The 17,917-nt window shown below is 41.6% G+C and overlaps 1 protein-coding gene across 1 annotated transcript in view; it reads left to right on the top strand.

The window, feature by feature from the left end:
- CTNND2 (catenin delta 2) overlaps nucleotides 1-17,917 on the top strand; it is a 256,541-nt gene that overhangs the window by 191,884 nt on the left and 46,740 nt on the right. Inside the window, 3 exon segments of the mRNA XM_032219498.1 lie at nucleotides 15,744-15,808; nucleotides 15,811-15,953; nucleotides 17,347-17,431. Of these exon segments, the coding sequence (XP_032075389.1) occupies nucleotides 15,744-15,808; nucleotides 15,811-15,953; nucleotides 17,347-17,431 (293 nt within the window).

Below are 17,917 nucleotides of genomic sequence, written 5' to 3'. Positions count from 1 at the left end.
AAAGCAGTTACACTGCCATTTAGAGGCTGGAGGCTGGATACATTGTTTTTTCTTCTTTCTCTTTGATCACTTGTGATTCAAGGTTCTTTCAGTTTGTTTACTGACAGTCATAGTAGGAAGAGCACAAGTTGTTTATACAGGTTCCTTTGGAAGTTCTATCACTAGCTATTGGAGGGAAGACAACATTTTGACTTGAAAGATAATAAATGTACCTGTTTGAAGTTTATTAAAATAGCCTTGAACCCTGTAGTGGCAGTGTCTGCAAAATTGAAAGAATGGCTCAGCAGGAAAAAGAAAGTGTAACATTGCAAATGATTATGTTTGAAATTCAAAATCTATTAGTTGTGACAGAGAGAATTGAAAAGAGTTTGGAGAATATGGAATACAAAACAGAAAAATCTGATGGAGAAACTGAGGATATTTATTAAGTGAAGAAAGTGGATGACAGAGTTCAAAAGATGGAAGAAAAAATGAGCAAAGAGATAAGAAAACAGTGGATACTGACACAAAGTGAGCGTGGTTGGTAATGGCAAGAGCGGAATATGGAAAGGGGAGATAGATACAGCGCCTGTGTGATTCTCCACAAGCAGCTGGAGCATCGCGCAGGCGCTAAGATGCATGCGTGAACTGCGCGCGTGCACGAGGATGCCGCCGGCCCCGTTCCAACCGTACCGGTTGGAAGGGGATAAGCAACCCACCACTGTGGGGTGACCAGCGCGTGACGCATCTGGGCCTCAGGCTGCGGGTTTGCCACCCCTGATTAACAGGTTCTCTAGTCCCTTAGACATACCCAAGTAATTTATCCTGTGAAAATATTATCTTCAAACACTTTCAAACATTTGATATTATAAGGAAATGTATTCCCCAATTAACTGGTTATAACTTTATCTATTGAGCTTTATTTAGAATTTTTAAGCTATGTATTTTGGTTATCTCAAAATATATGTAAAAGTGAATTAAGAAGGAGTCCAGTGTAGTAGTTATGGCACCAGGTTAGAAACCAAGGAACCAGTGGTGGGTTTCAAAAAAATTTCGAACCTACTCTGTGGGTGTGGCCTCCTTTGTGGGAGTTGCTTGCCAGCCATGTGACCTAGTGGGAGTGGCTTGCCAGCCATGTGTTTTTTTTCTTTCTTTCTTTCTCTCTTTCTTTCTCTCTCTCTCTCTCTCCTTCCTTTTGTCTCTCTGTCCCTTTTTCCTTTTTCTTTCATCTCTCTCACTTTTTTTTCTTTTTTTCTTTTTTTCTTTATTTATTTCTTTCTTCCTTTCTTTCTCTTTCTCTCTCTGTGTGAGTCGGTCAGTCGGTCTGTGTGTGTGTGTGTGTGTGGTGTGTTGTGTGTGTGTGTGTGTCAGTGGTGGGTTTCAAAAAAATTTGGAACCTCTTCTGTAGGTGTAGCCTGCTTTCCGGGTCCACTGGTGGAACCTCTTCTAACCGGTTCGGTAGATTTGACGAACCAGTTCTACCGAACTGGTGCGAACTGGTAGGAACCCACCTCTGCAAGGGACTGTTAAGTTCTAGTCCTGCCTTATGCATGAAACCAGCTGGGTGGATATGGATCAGTCACTCTCTATCAACCTTAGGAAGAAAGCAATGACAAACCACTTCTGAAAAGCCTTGCCAAGAACAAGGGACTATACTAGGCAGTCACCAGTTACTTGAAGACCCAAAATAAATGTAAGTACAATAGATTTGTACAAAGAATATAGAAATAACAGTTGTTTTTATTTTTCAAGCTTCGGTTTTAATTAGAGTTCACAATAGAGGATATGGTGTCATTTGTATGACTGCATTTTTTCTTCTCTTTGCACCTGAATGAAAATAATATATACTAGAAAAAAGGAAAAATATGTGATATATCATTTATTCATGGCATAAATCTGTACAAAGGTTGAGGAATATAAGATACAATAAAAACTACAGCTTTCTATTTTAAAAAAATCTCTATGTCCATGAAATCCAAATTAGTCAAGTAACTTTCAATATGACTTGAAAGACTGGATTTTCTTCCATTCATATCTCTCAATTTTCCTAATGCTTTTATTATTAGTTGCCCTTTGAAAAAGTTATTTCATCTTCATGAGAGATAGCAGGCTATCATTTTCTCTATTAATTTCTTTTTGTTTATTTTAATGAAAATATTATAGCTTCCTTTTCTATGAGCTCAAGTTGTTTTAACAGTAAACACATGGAGTAGCCAGAACACTGTTTAAAACACACATTAGAATCTAAGTTTAAGTTTAAGTTAAGTTTAAGTTTTATTTTATTTATATGCCGCCCTATTCCCTAAAAGGGACTCAGGGCGGCGAACAACTTAAACGGGAAAGGGAAACATACAAGTACAAAATAAACATATTAAAATGACCAACAACCACACCTGTCGAGAGGGGAGGAGCTCATCAACCCCAGGCCTGCCGACACAGCCAGGTTTTAACGGCTTTTCGGAAAGCAGGGAGAGAGGTGAGGGTCCGAATCTCCGCGGGGAGTTTGTTCCAAAGGGCTGGAGCTGCCACAGAGAAGGCCCTCCCCCGGGTCGTAGCCAGATGGCATTGGCTGGTAGATGGAACCCGGAGGAGGCCGGCCCTGTGCGATCTAATGGGTCTTGGGAGGTAATTGGCAGCAGGCTGTCTCTCAAGTACCCAGGTCCAATACCATGAAGGGCTTTATAAGTAATAACTAGCACCTTGAAGCGTAATCTAAATCTAGCTCCCAAAATACAAGAAATGGAACAATCAAATTTAAAATTTGGCTGAATAGCTTTTTCTTTCAGCTGAAAATGCTGTTTGTGTACATTTGTTCTACATCCTTTCCTTTGATAGAAGTAAATGGATGAGAATGCTAATCTTCCAGATGCTGATGGTTATGAAATGCATTAAAGTACAATGGTTCTCACTATTCATGTCTTGAGTTCACTAAATGCATTTTTAAAGTTTTAGGCTTAGATAAAGATGGACATGCAGCAAGCTCTTGAGTCATGTGCCCCTAGCATCCCTGAATTGTGCTAAAAAAAACATTGGCAAGGAAATAGCTAATTTTTCAAGAGTGCAATTTCAGGACTTTAGGGATTGGGGATAATTAAAAGCTAGAGGCTTCCCACGTTCGGTCCTGGTTTTAACTTATCCAGTGTCAAAAGACTTAGGAGTGAAAATGTGGTAATGGTTAATACATTTCAACACTTAAGACTCATCCATAAGATTCCTTTGTGACATTAGCAGCAGTAGTAGAGGAGCCAATGGTGATTACTGCATGTAACTACATTTAGTTCATAAGTATAGTGTAGCTACTTGTACCTAAAGAAAGGGGTTTCAAAAAGTGTTCCAAGCACTGTGAGCTATTCCTTTCAATGCATACGCAATCCTTATATGATTGGCTGGATGTTGTTCATTGGGAATCTAAGGATCAATTCTAATGAAATTGAAATGATCATTCAGTTTGCTCAATCCGTTTCAGTTCGTGTTTTCAGACAATTGAGTGGTGTTTATCTAATTGGGAAGTTGATTTAGTTTGCAAGGATAGAATCTATACATGTAAGAGGTGTTGAATCGTTAGATGAATTCAAAGACAACATTTTAATTCAGTGTTTTGATACAGAGTGTTGATGTGGTTCAGAAAAGTGATATCTTAGAATTCAATTGAATCTTTACAAAGAGATTAACTCAAGTTAGTGCTCTAGTGTTTGGGATATGGATGGTCATGTTAAATTTCTTGCTTATCAGTAGTAATAGTTGTAGTTGCACTAGACCAGAATTTCTGTTTCTAAGTGATGCATTTGCAAAATCCTATTTCACCGTGATCTCATTACTTAGCAACAGCAATCCCAGCACTATGTGTTGTGAGTGAGAATCACCAGTCATTAAACAAGCACCTCCTTACAGCTTCCTGCTGATTTCCAACAAACAAAAATGAATGAGGAAGTTGTGGATCCAGGGCAGCTTGCAAACAGGTCAGTGGGTGGATAAGTAGCTGCTTCCGGCCTGCACAAGTGCAGACAGGGCAAACGTTGGCTACTGAGTATACCTCAGGATACCTTAGGATACCTAAGCTGCCTGACACTCTACCACCTTTTCTTAGATCTATTGGGATCTCTTTATTCATTTATTCCCTTATTTAAGAATCTTTCATTCCCACGGATTTGTGCAATAAGCTACCCTCCTCTTACAAAATCAAGAGGGAGAGAATCATTAGAAGAAGAAAGAACAACCCCATGAATTTTCCCTCTCAAATGGAAAGGGAAAATAGATTAGGAATTGGAATCTAGTCCAGTTTGGAGCTGTTGCACATTATCATTAGACATTTCATCATGTGTCTATATTATTATGAAATCTGGATTAATCTCAGGTCATAAGCATCAATTATATAGTTACAAGAGATGGTTAAACAACCCCTACTGCATCAATTGCTTGTATAATACCTTCTGATACTGAATTTCATTGTAATTACTCAGGGACGATTTCCTTTTCCCTGCTCAGAATTAGCTGAAGATGTTTCTAACTTTGGTTAGAAGTTAGAAGTTAGTTGGTATTTCTAACTTTGTGTGCCATTAATTGTTGTAACTTCCTGTTCTGTCCCTTCAGTCTTCCACTTTTACAAATGTAAAGGGTTCCACCACAAATGCGCGAACGACAAAAGCGCGCCTGACAAACCGCAGTGACAAAACCGCGCGACGAATGAGCCTGGAAGCGCGCCGACAACCGCGCGCCGACAGAAGCGCGCTAACCCTAAACCTAACCCTAAACCTAACCCTAAATCTTACCTTAAATTAAATCGTGCTTCTGTCGGCACGCTGTTGTCGGCGCGCTGTTGTCGACGCGGTTTTGACATCACGGTTAGCGCCGCGGTTTTGTCAGCGCGCTTATGACGTTCGCGCTTTTGTCGGGTCACGATGTAAAAGTTCAGAATCTTTAATCCTACTATACAGAAAAAAAAAACCTCCAATTGAAATCATTTCTTTTTGTTTCTATTCAAGAATGGATTATTACTGATAAATAAGGCAATACGCAATGTTCTAGAAATGCCTTATCTACAGGCTTGTTCTTTTGCCCTCTTCTGAATATAGAGTATCTCAGTGCTTCTCCCACACGCGGTGCTGTGAAAACTTTCTCGTTTGTTCCATTTCTCACAACCAGTTATTACGGTATCTAACCCATATATAGACTTCTCTCAAGAAATAGTGAACACTAGAACTGGAGGCAGGCCCAAATCGTCACTCAAAGATGCATCCACCATGCATCACACAATTTAGAAGGTTTTCATCAAAAATCTTTTGCACCATGCTACAAGTTATTGTATGCTTAATTTGCAAAATATTTTTGATGAAAACCTTCTAAAATTGTGTGAACTGGCTGTAACAAGAATCAGAAGCAGCCTGAAATTAGGAAATAAATACTGTGCTTATTATGAATAATTGTCTTTACCATTTCATTGCTGTTCCATTTAAAATCTTGCTATAATATTTGTTTATCATTTTTTATTTAAAGGTAAATTTTACTTTATAAACTGTAATTTGTAATATGTAACGTCCTGGAAACAGGAGAGTGTAGAGATCTCCCATCTTCTTTTGGCAAAGTGGGTAGTGGTAAGATAGACAGCCAAAAATTTACTATATTACATTTATTCACCAAACATGAAACTGGTGGTGGTGGTGGGGTGGTGTGATGATGTAGCCTTCAGGATGCCCTCAGATATTACTGAGATAAAGAAAATAAAATTTAATTAAATCCTGTGAAGAGATTTTCCTGCATAAACCTAATGGACTAAATCAAACCCTAAATGATTAGCTGAGCTGAGCTAAGACCCTGAGAGCCTCCAGATTTTTATGGTCAATCCAGACTTTGAACGGTTTCCTGCTTCCAACAGATGCGCCAGGTTAGCAAATGCCCATCTCACCGTGAAAGCCTCATTTTCCTATGTGGCCCATCGTCTCTCTGTGTCTGTGAGCTTGCAGGAGGTGTAGGCGCAGGGTTGTAAGTTCCCTTGGCTGCTTCTTTGGAGTAGCACTGCTCCCACTGCCATGTCGCTGGTGTCTGCTGGATCACGAAGGGTTGCTCAGGGTCAGGATGCTTCAGCACCGGTTCCTTTGCAAACATTTCTTTTAGTGCTTCGAATGCCTCTTGGCAGGTTAGGTCCCACTGTAGAGGTTGTCCCACGTGAGGTTTTGTTCCTGGGCTCCCTGTTTTTAGGTCTGTCATGGGTTTGGCAATCTTGCAAAGGAGGGATGAATTGCCTATAGAAGTTTGCAAACCCTAGGAAGCTTTGTAGCTGTCTGGGGTGCGAGGGGGTTGCCACTGGAGCAGGCATCTCGGCTTTGATGTTTGAGGTCAGGCTGCACTCCGGCTGCAATCAGGCTCTCTTCGGATAGCTGGCCATCGGCCATGGTTGCCTGAGTTTCCCCCAAGCACCCCCAATATTGGAGGGAGCAATTGGAGAGTCCAGGATTCAGGAGACATGGTTATCTTGATAGATTTTAAAAGTAGATCTGACCGTCAGGTTCCCCCAAAAATGCTCTAATTGATTCATGAGTCTCAGGCCATACTTCAAAAGAAAATTAGTCATTTATTAGGACATTTATTTTGGCAAGATCTTTTCGCAGCCTTATTTAAATTATAGCTGAACTTTACCCCTGTTCCTTCCTCCCCTCAGTCTGTGTCATAAATCACATTCCCCAACGAGGTGCCACCTCCCAGTCTGCTTCAGTAATCTGAGATCTGATTCTAACCGAAGGTATGCATGAAATATGCTCCTCCCCCCTCCTAACTATGGCAAACTTTAGGAGTTGACATTTATCTTGCTACAGTCAAGCCAGGTTACAGCTGCACTTTCCTCTGTTGTTTTCTATTAAGTCTTGTAGTACCCTCTTTTCAGTAGATGTCTCCCTCTCCGCTGTAGGCAATGTGTTCTAGCTGTCAAAAGCTGTCAAAATCCGTATATATTCCACAAAAAATAGAAAAAGGTAGAAAAAGAAAGGAATTTCCCCCCCCCCCGAGTTCTTTATTATTTTTGATGTTTTCCAAGTCCAAATTTGGGAATAAAAGTCTCCTAGGGCTTTCTGTTTTAGTCTCCGCCCTTTCTTTTTTTTCTCTGTTAAATCCCCATCTGCCAAATAGCCACTAATTTCCATTCCAGATCTCATTTAAATCTAAATTTAAAGGCTTTGGGTTGATCACTATTCACCCACTATTCACTATTTCACACTATTCACTTGTTCCAGCACCTCTCCTGCTCAAATAGCTTCGCTTGGTTGCTCCAACTTTAAGGCACCATTAATGTGGCCGCTACAGCTTCTGCTGCCAGTGGAAGAACTTTATCTCGGACCTTTCGAGGAAGTGCTCGTTCCTCTTTGGTCATCGAGATGTTCTTTTTCACCTGTTTCCCCAGAATGGTTCTGACCCAAAGGCTCTGGTTGGGTTTTCCCAGAGCCCGTCAGACCTCTGTTATTTCCCATCTGTTCCCATCATGGCACTTCTGGCTTCTCTCTTAATTAAACTTTCCTTGAAAGTCTTGCCTGCTAAAACCTGCCTATACGACAGATTGACACTGATCAGGCCACTGTAAAAACCAATGTGAAATTGCAGAGTTTAGTAAATTCTCACATCTTTAAGGAGGAACTTCATTAGTGCGATGTGCGTAAGGACTGTATTACAGAAAGATAAGTGTCTCGTACACCGTACCAGGGTCTGTTATGGTCATTGAAATGGACTGCATTTCATTCCGCATTGTGACTAAACTGGGGGGGGGGGGGGAGGTCAGTCCCAAGATTTATACAACTCCCTGCTACCTTTAGTTGGAAGGCTGTTTACCCAAGTCTAGACTGCTGACATTCAAAGTATTTGTATTTTTTTTTTGTATTTGTTTATTATTATAGGCCGCCCTTTTCCCTGGGGACTCAGGGCGGCTTACAATTTATGGGGAGGGAATACAACACAATAGACATAAACAACACATAAGTAAAAAATAGAACACAACATTCATTCATCATTCGGGTGTGGGACGGATTACAATCTTTATCCCCAGGCCTGACGGGATAGCCAGGTCTGAGGGCTGTGCGAGGTCTGGACGGTGGTGAGGGTACGATCTCCACGGGGAGATTGTTCCAAAGGGTCGGAGCTACTACTGAAAGGCTCTCTAGCGTAGTTGCCAGTCGACACTGACTGGCGGATGGAACTCGGAGGAGGCCTAATCTGTGTGATCTGATAGGTCTTAGGGAGGTAATTGGCAGGAGGCGGTCTCTCAAGTACTCATATCCACTACCATGGAGGGCTTTATGGGTGGTAAGTAGCACCTTGAAGTGCACCCGGAGATCAACAGGTAGCCAGCGCAGCTCATGGAGGATAGGTGTAGGTGGGCGAACCACGGTGCGCCCACAATCACTCGCGGCGGCCGCATTTGGACTAGCTGAAGTCACGGATGCTCTCAAGGGCAGCCCCATGTAGAGCACGTGCAGTATTCCAGTCTAGAGGTCACGAGGGCCCGAGGGACTGTTGTGAGAGCCTCCCGTTCAGGTAGGGTCGCAACTGGCGCACCAGGCGACCTGGGCAAATGCCCCCTGGTACAGCGACAGGTGGTGGTCAAAGGTCAGCTGTGGGTCCAGGAGGACTCCCAAGTTGCGAACCCTGTCTGAGGGGTGTAAATTTGGCCCCCCAGCCTGAGTGATGGAAACACTTGACAAATATTGGGAGGGAAACACAACAGCCACTCGGTCTTTTTTTTTTATGCATGCTTCTTGAAAAAGTCAATATGTGAGCACTGGCAGCTGTTTTATCTTATAAACTTACTGGCATTAAGGCAACTGATGTATTGACAGCTTAGCAGAAGGCTCTTGCTCTCGGCCTCTTTCTCTTCCACAGGAGTCATTTTCTTGTCTCTCTGTAGCATGTATCTTAGATCAGACTGATACTCTCAAGGCTGTCATAGTTTCCAGCTCTTCCAAGGTTGATAACCCAGGCTTCTTATCCTAGTAATCAGATAATTTTTTTATGAATATATTTCTTCTAATTTTGATGCAGTTTTTTTCTGTCCCTACTTATGCTTTATTACCATCTAAAGTTCCATTCTACAATGCTCTCTTCCTTATTTTGTTTTCTACTGTTGCCACAGGGCGAGGGGGGTTCCTACCAGTTCGCACTATCAGTAGAACCGATCGTCAAATCTACCGAACCGGTTAGAAGAGGTTCCACCAGTGGACCCGGAAGCAGGCCACACCTACAGAGAGGTTCCAAAAAAATTGAAACCCACCACTGCCACAAACACACACCCACACACACACACACACACACACACCTGACTGATACAGAAGAGAGAAAGAGAAAGGGAAAGAAGAAAGATGGAGAGAGAGAGAGAGAGATGAAAGAAAAAAGAAAAAATGGAAGAGAGACAAAGGTAGGAAAGAGAGAGAGAGAGAGAGAAAGAAGAAAAGAAAGAAGAAAAAAAGAAAAGAAAGAGAAAGAAACAAAAAAAGAAAGAAAGAAAAAGAAAGAAAGAAAAGAAAGAAAGAAAGAAAGCCGGCAAGCCACTCCCACAGGTCACATGGCCGGCAAGCCACTCCCACAAAGGAGGCCACACCCCCATCAAATTTTGAAACCCACCACTGCCACAGGGGGAATGCTTAAAGATCTGCCTGCTTGTGCCATAGACTCTTTATGAAATCCTTCTGATACCTTTGGAATCAGACCCAGCAAACATCCATTAGCATTCAGCATCTTATATCTTGGCCACCTTGGGCTGCATATTAGCTTAAGAGCTCACAGTTTGCTGTGCTACTGCATTTTTGCCTGAGATGCAAAGCAAGAATTCCTCTGAATTCCTCTGTGACAACTATGGATTAGTGGCTCAAAGATCCCTGATTTGATACTGAGCATAATCATTTTCGATTACCTTTTCTTCTCATCCATTTTCTTCCAGGTACAGAGGTCTGAGATACTTTTCATAGATTTCTGCAAAGAGCCACTGTGGAGCTATGATCTTTAATCATCGCCTCAATTTGTTACCATAATATAGATAATATCTTTAAAAGAAAAAAAGTTAAATGTCAGGGGAGATAATAATACCCTTCTCAGTTTTGTTTTCTGTGGACTCTTTATCAGCCAAAACAGAATGGGGAGAAAAAAAAACTGGTTGAAAATTATAGTGCATTAAAATAATCGGCTGTTACGTTGATATTTCAGATGAAATTAATGATCTTCAGATTAATTGGGGTTTTTTGGTGATTACTAAAAAATAAAAGGGTAGGTTTTTTTTAAACACATCTGAACTAATTATAAAGAAAGAAAGCATTCAAGAAAAACAAGTTAATATAAGCCCGCAGGACGATACTGTAGGTGTACAGGACAGAATTATGCCACTAATATAACAGCCAGTTTACCTGCAATATCATTACTGAGCTAATATAAATAGAGAGACTTCTACATTCTTTGATATTTAAATATGTAAAATCTACTCCATGGCCAATTGCCTTATTATATGCTTCCAGTACTTTTTCTCTTTTGCCTACAATACTCAGACATTATTGTTCACACCAGTGATGGTTTCAAAAAAATTTTAGAACCTCTTCTGTAAGTATGGCCTGCTTTGTGGGAGTGGCTTGCGGCCATGTGACAGAGTGGGAGTGGTTTGGCAGTCATGTGACTTGGTGGGAGTGGCCAACTTGTAAAATGTGGTGAAAACTCATAACAACGCTCTTGCTTAGCAACCAAAATGTTGGCTCAGAAACTCTGGCATTTGAAGCACGCAAGTCTTAAAGCTGTCAAGTTAGAAGACCCTTGCACCCCTAACCCTTTAGAAAAAAAAAACCCAGGGGTGTTCAAAGTTGACAGCTTTAAGACTTGTGGACTTCAACTCCCAGAATTCCTCCTCTTGCTCTTCATCTTGATGATGTGCGGACGAGCGGGGGGGAGGGAGCTGGAACCGGTTCTAAACGGCACGGTAGATTTGTGGAACGTCTTCTATAGAAAAGGTTAGAACTGGCCGGAACCCAGCCCTGGTTCACACATATCATACTGTATATTTCCCCATGTATGTGTATATGTATGTATATGTGTATACACATACGGACACATATTGAAAAGCCAACTCCAACTTTTGATTGTAAAAACCTTAAAACTAAGAACCGTTATCAAATCTGGATTTACCTCTTCCCTCCATTTTTTAAAACAAATCTTGTCTTCACATCAAAACAAGGCAGGAAATCTATTGACCTTTCAAATTTTCAGCAGAGGACATTTTTTGGTCTGAAGATACAAGTAAAAGTCCTTTTATGATAACTAAATGTTCATCTATACAGTTTAAGTTATAGGGATAGCCAGTTACTCTGTTAGTTATTTTGTACAAGGAAGTAGCTATGTTTTCAAAGTACCAGTATGTTCAATGTAAGATGTGGACTGTAGTTATGCCATGAAAAAGACTTGCCTGCTAAATATTGTGATTTCTTGAAAAACTGGTAATTCTTCCATTATATTGAAAATAATGTTAGACAAAAGTAAAGTTCATTATTTCTCTGGGGAATCTTTTTGATATTAGCAGATTTACAGTAAGATATTGTCATATTGCTTGATATTTGAGTTTATTAATATTGAGCAAAGTGTACACAAATGTGTATGTGCATTTTACAGGAAGGAGGCTTATCTATTAATGTTTTCCTCAATGAAATCACTCAGAATTTGTGGATCACTGTTGCTAATAGCTTAGTTGTTCTCTTTTGAGAAGAGATGACGTGTCTCATAACTTATCATCTTCATATATTTTTCACATCTTCACATTGTGAAAAAACAAACACAATGATTTGAGCTGGGGGGGGGGTGTTGCAGGGGGATATGTAAGAAGCAATGTCTATGTGTCTCACTTACTGTGAGGGCATCTCCATACATAAGCTTACCTGTTCTGACCCCCCCCCCACTTCTTCGCTCATTCAAAGACAACAGGCAGACAGACTTAAAAGGAAATAACTTTATCAGTCCTCGGCTCAGACTGGCTGCGAGCCCAAAATAAACATAGATAAAGACTCTGGCAAGAAGATAACAGAATGCAAAAACAAAGATCTCTTACAGCCAAACCAGGTGTACAGAAAGAAAGCAAATCACTTCTCCAAGTGTTTCTTTGAATCAGGGTTAAGAAAGCAAATCACTTATCTAAGTGCCTCTCACAAACAAACCACGAACGATTGAAACATGAACCATGAACGAACGACGAACGATGAACGTGACTTTGCAACCAGGGCATGGCACCATCAGTCCTTTTATCTCCAGAAGACCACACTAACGAGCCCCAGGTGCATTGTATTCTTGCATCCCGACTCCACTCACAGCACACTTCTGCTGAGTCACAACACTTACCCATTAAATATTTTGACCTTTTCAAACTTGAATTAAGAAACTTAATAACACTGGCTATACATATATTTGTATCTATTATAACTATATACAGATTGCTACATTATAAACGTATTTGCACTATTATGACAGAGATATCATTACTGGTGTTTAGATGCAAATACATAGCTAATAAATCAACTACAGTCTGTTAGTATGGATGAACCAGCCAAATTCCAAGCAGAAAACTTCACAATGTAATGATTTCTGGATCATTTGTTTGAGACAGAGAATATATGCAGATGTTTGATAGCACCAGTGTATATTCATTGTGTCATGTAATGTTATTTACAACTAATTTCACCAACAAATCTGTGAGAACAGTTTATCATTAATTAGGTCTCCATAGATCATCTGTGTTTAGTAACATTCATATCAGATTATAATTTTATTGCAGGGATTAGATTTGTGCGCCTATTGGGAAAGAAAACCAGGGTGGAAATGTTTTCACTAAAGCTTCTATATTTATAGAGGTGGGAAATACAGTTATTTTGAGAAATATACTTTTTTATTTATTTTTTTGCAATTGCTTTGCCATACATAGCAATAGCAGTTAGACTATATACCACTTCATAGGGCTTTCAGCCCTCTCTAAGCGGTTTACAGAGTCAGCATATCGCCCCCCCCCCACAGTCTGGGTCCTCATTTCACCCACCTCGGAAGGATGGAAGGCTGAGTCAACCTTGAGCCGGTGAGATTTGAACCGCTGAACTGCAGATAACAGTCAGCTGAAGTGGCCTGCAGTACTGCACCCTCGGCTGCACCCTGCGCCACCTTGGCTCTTCTACATGGTCATGGAGAGGTTGTCATTCATACAAATATGTGATGTACACAGCAATCCTGCCTCTCTGAAATTTTGTACCACGTTCTGTTCAACTGATGCTTCTCTAATAATAAAAAGCTCTTTGATCCTATAGAAAATTCTATACTAGAATAAGGAGGAATACAATTAGAATTAGAATAGCTTATTAATGATTAGTCTTGCGACCTTATCAATGAAGCACATAATCTGGTTCCAAGATAAAATAAATAGAAAACATATCTGTGATAATACAATGAGTGCAATCAGATAAGTGAATCTCCCTGTAGGAGACCCCAATTGGTTTGATGTAAAGAGTTCTTAGCTCAATTTTCGTAATTAAAAAGGGGAGTGTTTTTCAGTTATTCTTGTCTGCACGCCAGTGGTGTGTTCTGGATTCCATTGCAACCGGTATGGTGCAATGGGGCCCGGCATCTCCCACTTGCACGTGTGCAACTTGCACGTGTGCAGCATGCACGCGCAGCACGCGCATGCATCCTTACCTCCACGATACTCCAGCTGCTCGGTGGAGCATTGCGAAGGCACCGTATGCTCCGTGCGCAGAAGCGCCAAAGAGCTCAAATACAGGTAAGGAGCTTGGGCGGGTGGCTGGGCCTTCCGGAGCACCACACCGGAATGGTACCCAGTGCTCCTGGCAGGCACCGGTACTCCCTTACTGGGGCGTACACCTGCAATCCACCATTGCTGCAAGCCTCCTGGAACCCAGTTCATTTAAGATAAGTGGGAGAACTTTAGGTTTAGGTTTATTAGATTTATATGCTGCCCTTCTCCCAAGGACTCAGGGCGGCATACAACATGAAAAGAAACTTTTAAACATACAAAAGTTTTTTAAAAAATTACCGTATTTTCACCCATATAACCCGCGGGTTTATACATGGTTTTTACAAACACAGCACGCCCCCGCGGGTTATAAAAGTGGGCGGGGTATACGGAAAACATTTTACGCAGGTTCGGCTCACGTTCCTTGCCGTTCCCCCAACCCTTCCGCAGTTCTCAGCAGTTTCCCTTCTCCCTTACTCGTCGCGGGTTATATGCGTGGGCGGGGTATACGGAAAATATTTTACACGATCTTTGCAATCTGCGGGTTATTCTCGTGGGCGGGTTATTTGCGTGGGCGGGTTATATGGTTGAAAATACAGTAATAGAATATCCCAAACAAACCCAATTAAAATGACAATAATATTTTTTAAAAAAATTTCAACTTAACAATGATCAGTAATTTTTTTTCTTTTGTTCAGGCCAGGCCGGCTTGCTGGAAAGCCAACTTTTTAGGGCGCGTCGGAAGGACTGGAGGTCGGGGATTACACGAAGCTCCGGGGGGGGCAGCTCATTCCAGAGGGAAGACACTCCCACAGAGAAGGATCTCCCCCTGGGAGTCGCTAGCCGACACTGTCTGGCTGACGGCACCCTGAGGAGGCCAACTCTGTGGATCGCACTGGACGGTGGGAGGCTACCGGTGGCAGTAGGTGGTCTCGCAGGTATCCTGAGCCTAAGCCATGGAGCACTTTAAAGGTCATAATTAGTACCTTGAATCGCACAAGGAAGACAACCCAGCAACAAGTGCAGGCCACCTAAAGGGTGTGTACACATGGGAGCCACCTAAAAGCAGCATGGGAATGATACATGCTATAAGGGACAGTATTTAGTTTGACTAATTTTTTCGGATCAAAAACCTATCCACACTTTAATACTTATCAGAAGCAACATTTTACTTGCGTTTTAGCAATATTATTTTGCTGCGTAACTCAAGACCACTGAAGTATTCCATGACATTGTTTTCAATATATATGGTTCTCCTCCCTGTTCTACATCAGGGATATACATATATGCCCAGTGAAGAAATAAGGATATGTAGAGTTAGTGAACAAAAATTAAATATAACGGTTCTCCTTTACTTATTATACTACTAATTATATTTATTTATTTTATTATTTATTTTATTTGTCTTATTATGCCGCCCACTCCCAGAGGACTCCGGGGGCTCACAAAGACAAGGGAAAGGGGGTGGGGGAACGAGACAAAGACAACATAATAAAAACAAAACCAACATTCACAATTTCCGTGGAGGTAAATGCTTCTCAGCTCCCCCCAGCCTGCTGGAACAGCCAGGACTTGGTGGCTTTGCGGAAGGCCGGGAGGGTAGTAAGGGCCCAGATCTCAACAGGGAGCTCTTTCCAGAGGGCCGGAGCTGCAACAGAGAAGGCCCTCCCCCGGGGGAGTCGCCAGCCGGCATTGGCTGGCAGATGGAATCCGGAGGAGACCCAACCTGTGCGATCTAATTGGTCTGAGAGAGGTAATTGGCAGGAGGCGGTCTCTCAGGTACCCCAGGTCCGATGCCATGAAGGGCTTTATAGGTAACGACCAGCACCTTGAAGTGGGTCCGGAGACTAATAGGTAGCCAGTGGAGGAGTTTGCAAAATAAACAATCAACCACATGCTAACCTGCAAAATAAAACATTCAGAAATCATTGGATCATGTGATATTTCTTTCATGTGCTTTTCTATCCTTTTGTTTTTGACTTATAACACATGACTGCTTCCATCAATTTTTTTTCCCCCTTTCCAAAAGGCAAGTATGCCATGCGGGACCTGGTTCACCGGCTTCCAGGAGGTAACAACAGTAACAGTTCAGCAAGCAAAACATGTCTGATGATACCGTAACTGCCATCTGCTGCACCTTGCACGAAGTCATCACAAAAAACATGGAAAATGCCAAGGCCTTACGAGATGCAGGAGGAATTGAGAAACTTGTTGGCATTTCCAAAAGTAAAGGAGACAAGTACGTTTTGCCAATCATCGTCTGGCCCGTTAGCCGTAATTTATAGTCGGCACTAATGATATCCTTGAAGTCTTATCCGTTTCTATTGCGTGTTAGAATACTTCACAGATAATGGCAGATGGGTAGAAGATAATAAGCAATCTCACATCAAAGTGTGTGGCACTTGTAGTCTTAATTTGGATCGGTGGCATTATATGATTTATCAAAGAAACTCGTGTTTTAATTTTTAGCTATTCTGATCAGCAATCCAGAAGCTGATAATTGCAGTTGCTATTCAAAATAACAGGTTTGATCAAGAAAATCTTTTTAAAAGTAATCCATTCCCAAGATATTTGGGCTGCTGTCTGTGATGGTCAAAAAAGAGTGGAATACATCAAGGTTAGAAGCAAATACCCAGAGTAAATAATATTTACATAATGCTGAGACATTAGTGATAACTAAACTTATTATTTCTGCGGGTAAAATGCCCAAAGAATAAAAATAAGCTAGGTAAGATGCTCGAAAATAAAAAAAATAAATCCCAGAACTTTGAGCTCACATTCTACCCAGAGGAAAAGCAAATCACTGTTGTTAATTTCATAGCTGTAATCTGTATATTGTTGAGTCTCGTTTTCCAGAACCTTTCTTATACATTCTGCCTTCCCAAATCCTTTTGTGTTTTCAAGTAAAAACCTATGGTAAACATTGAAAAGCTGCATGCGTATAAAATTCTAAATCAGGATTTGTTGCAACCATACTTTCTCATATGTGGTTTGGTTTGGTTTGGTTTGGTTTTATTAGTTTGTATGCCGCCCACTCCCGAAGGACTCCGGGCGGCTTACAATAAAACAGGGAAAGGGGAATAAATAAGACAATACAACAATTTAAATACAACAACATTCACAATTGAAGTGGGGCTGGATACTTCAACAGCCCCCAGCCTGCCGGAACAGCCAGGACTTAGTAGCTTTACAGAAGGCCGGGAGGGTGGTAAGGGTCCGGATCTCAACAGGGAGCTCGTTCCAGAGGGCTGGAGCTGCAACAGAGGAACGCCCTCCCCCGGGGAGTCGCCAGCCGACATTGGCTGGCAGATGGGATCCGGAGAAGGCCAAGCCTATGCGATCGAATCGGTCTTTGGGAGGTAATTGGCAGGAAGCAGTCTCTCAGGTACACAGGTCTGATGCCATGCAGGGCTTTATAAGTAACGACTAGCACCTTGAAGCGTGTTCGGAGACCAATGGGCAGCCAGTGCAGCTCGCGGAGGATAGGTGTAACGTGGGTGTACCTAGGTGCACCCACAATCGCTCGCACGGCTGCATTCTGGACTAACTGAAGTCTTCGGACACTCTTCAAGGGCAGCCCCATGTAGAATAAAGATGTCTTTTAATTATGTTTTTTTTTAATTCCCTAATAGGCACTCACCAAAAGTAGTGAAGGCAGCATCTCAGGTCTTAAACAGCATGTGGCAATACAGAGATCTGAGAAGTCTATATAAAAAGGTAAGACTTATTTTTCATGTTATCTATTAGTAAGTTACAATTTCTTGGCTAGGAACTTTACCATGAAAATTAGTAATGAATGAATCTAACATTTGAAAAGCCCTGAAAATGTTACTACCTCTTCCAACTTTCCCCCTAATTTCAGTCTGCCATATGTGGATACAGCAAGGATACCAGATTTGTAGGCAGATGTCATAGTTTTATTTTAAATAGATTTTTTTGTAAAAGCTGAAGCCTTGTCCTTATGAAATTCGAATATAAATTATAAAAAAGGCAAGTTAAGTTTATGATATGGTTAGGATAAGAGCCGAGGTGGCGCAGTGGTTAAATGCAGCACTGCAGGCTACTTCAGCTGACTGCAGTTCTGCAGTTCGGCTGTTCAAATCTCACCGGCTCAAGGTTGACTCAGCCTTCCATCCTTCCGAGGTGGGTTAAAATGAGGACCCGGATTGTTGGGGGCAATACGCTGACTCTGTAAACCGCTTA

Source organism: Thamnophis elegans, chromosome 6, assembly GCF_009769535.1.
Source record: "Thamnophis elegans isolate rThaEle1 chromosome 6, rThaEle1.pri, whole genome shotgun sequence".
Taxonomy (NCBI): domain Eukaryota; kingdom Metazoa; phylum Chordata; class Lepidosauria; order Squamata; family Colubridae; genus Thamnophis; species Thamnophis elegans.
Note: the sequence above shows the minus strand (reverse complement) of the source record. Positions and strands in the feature narration are given on the sequence as shown.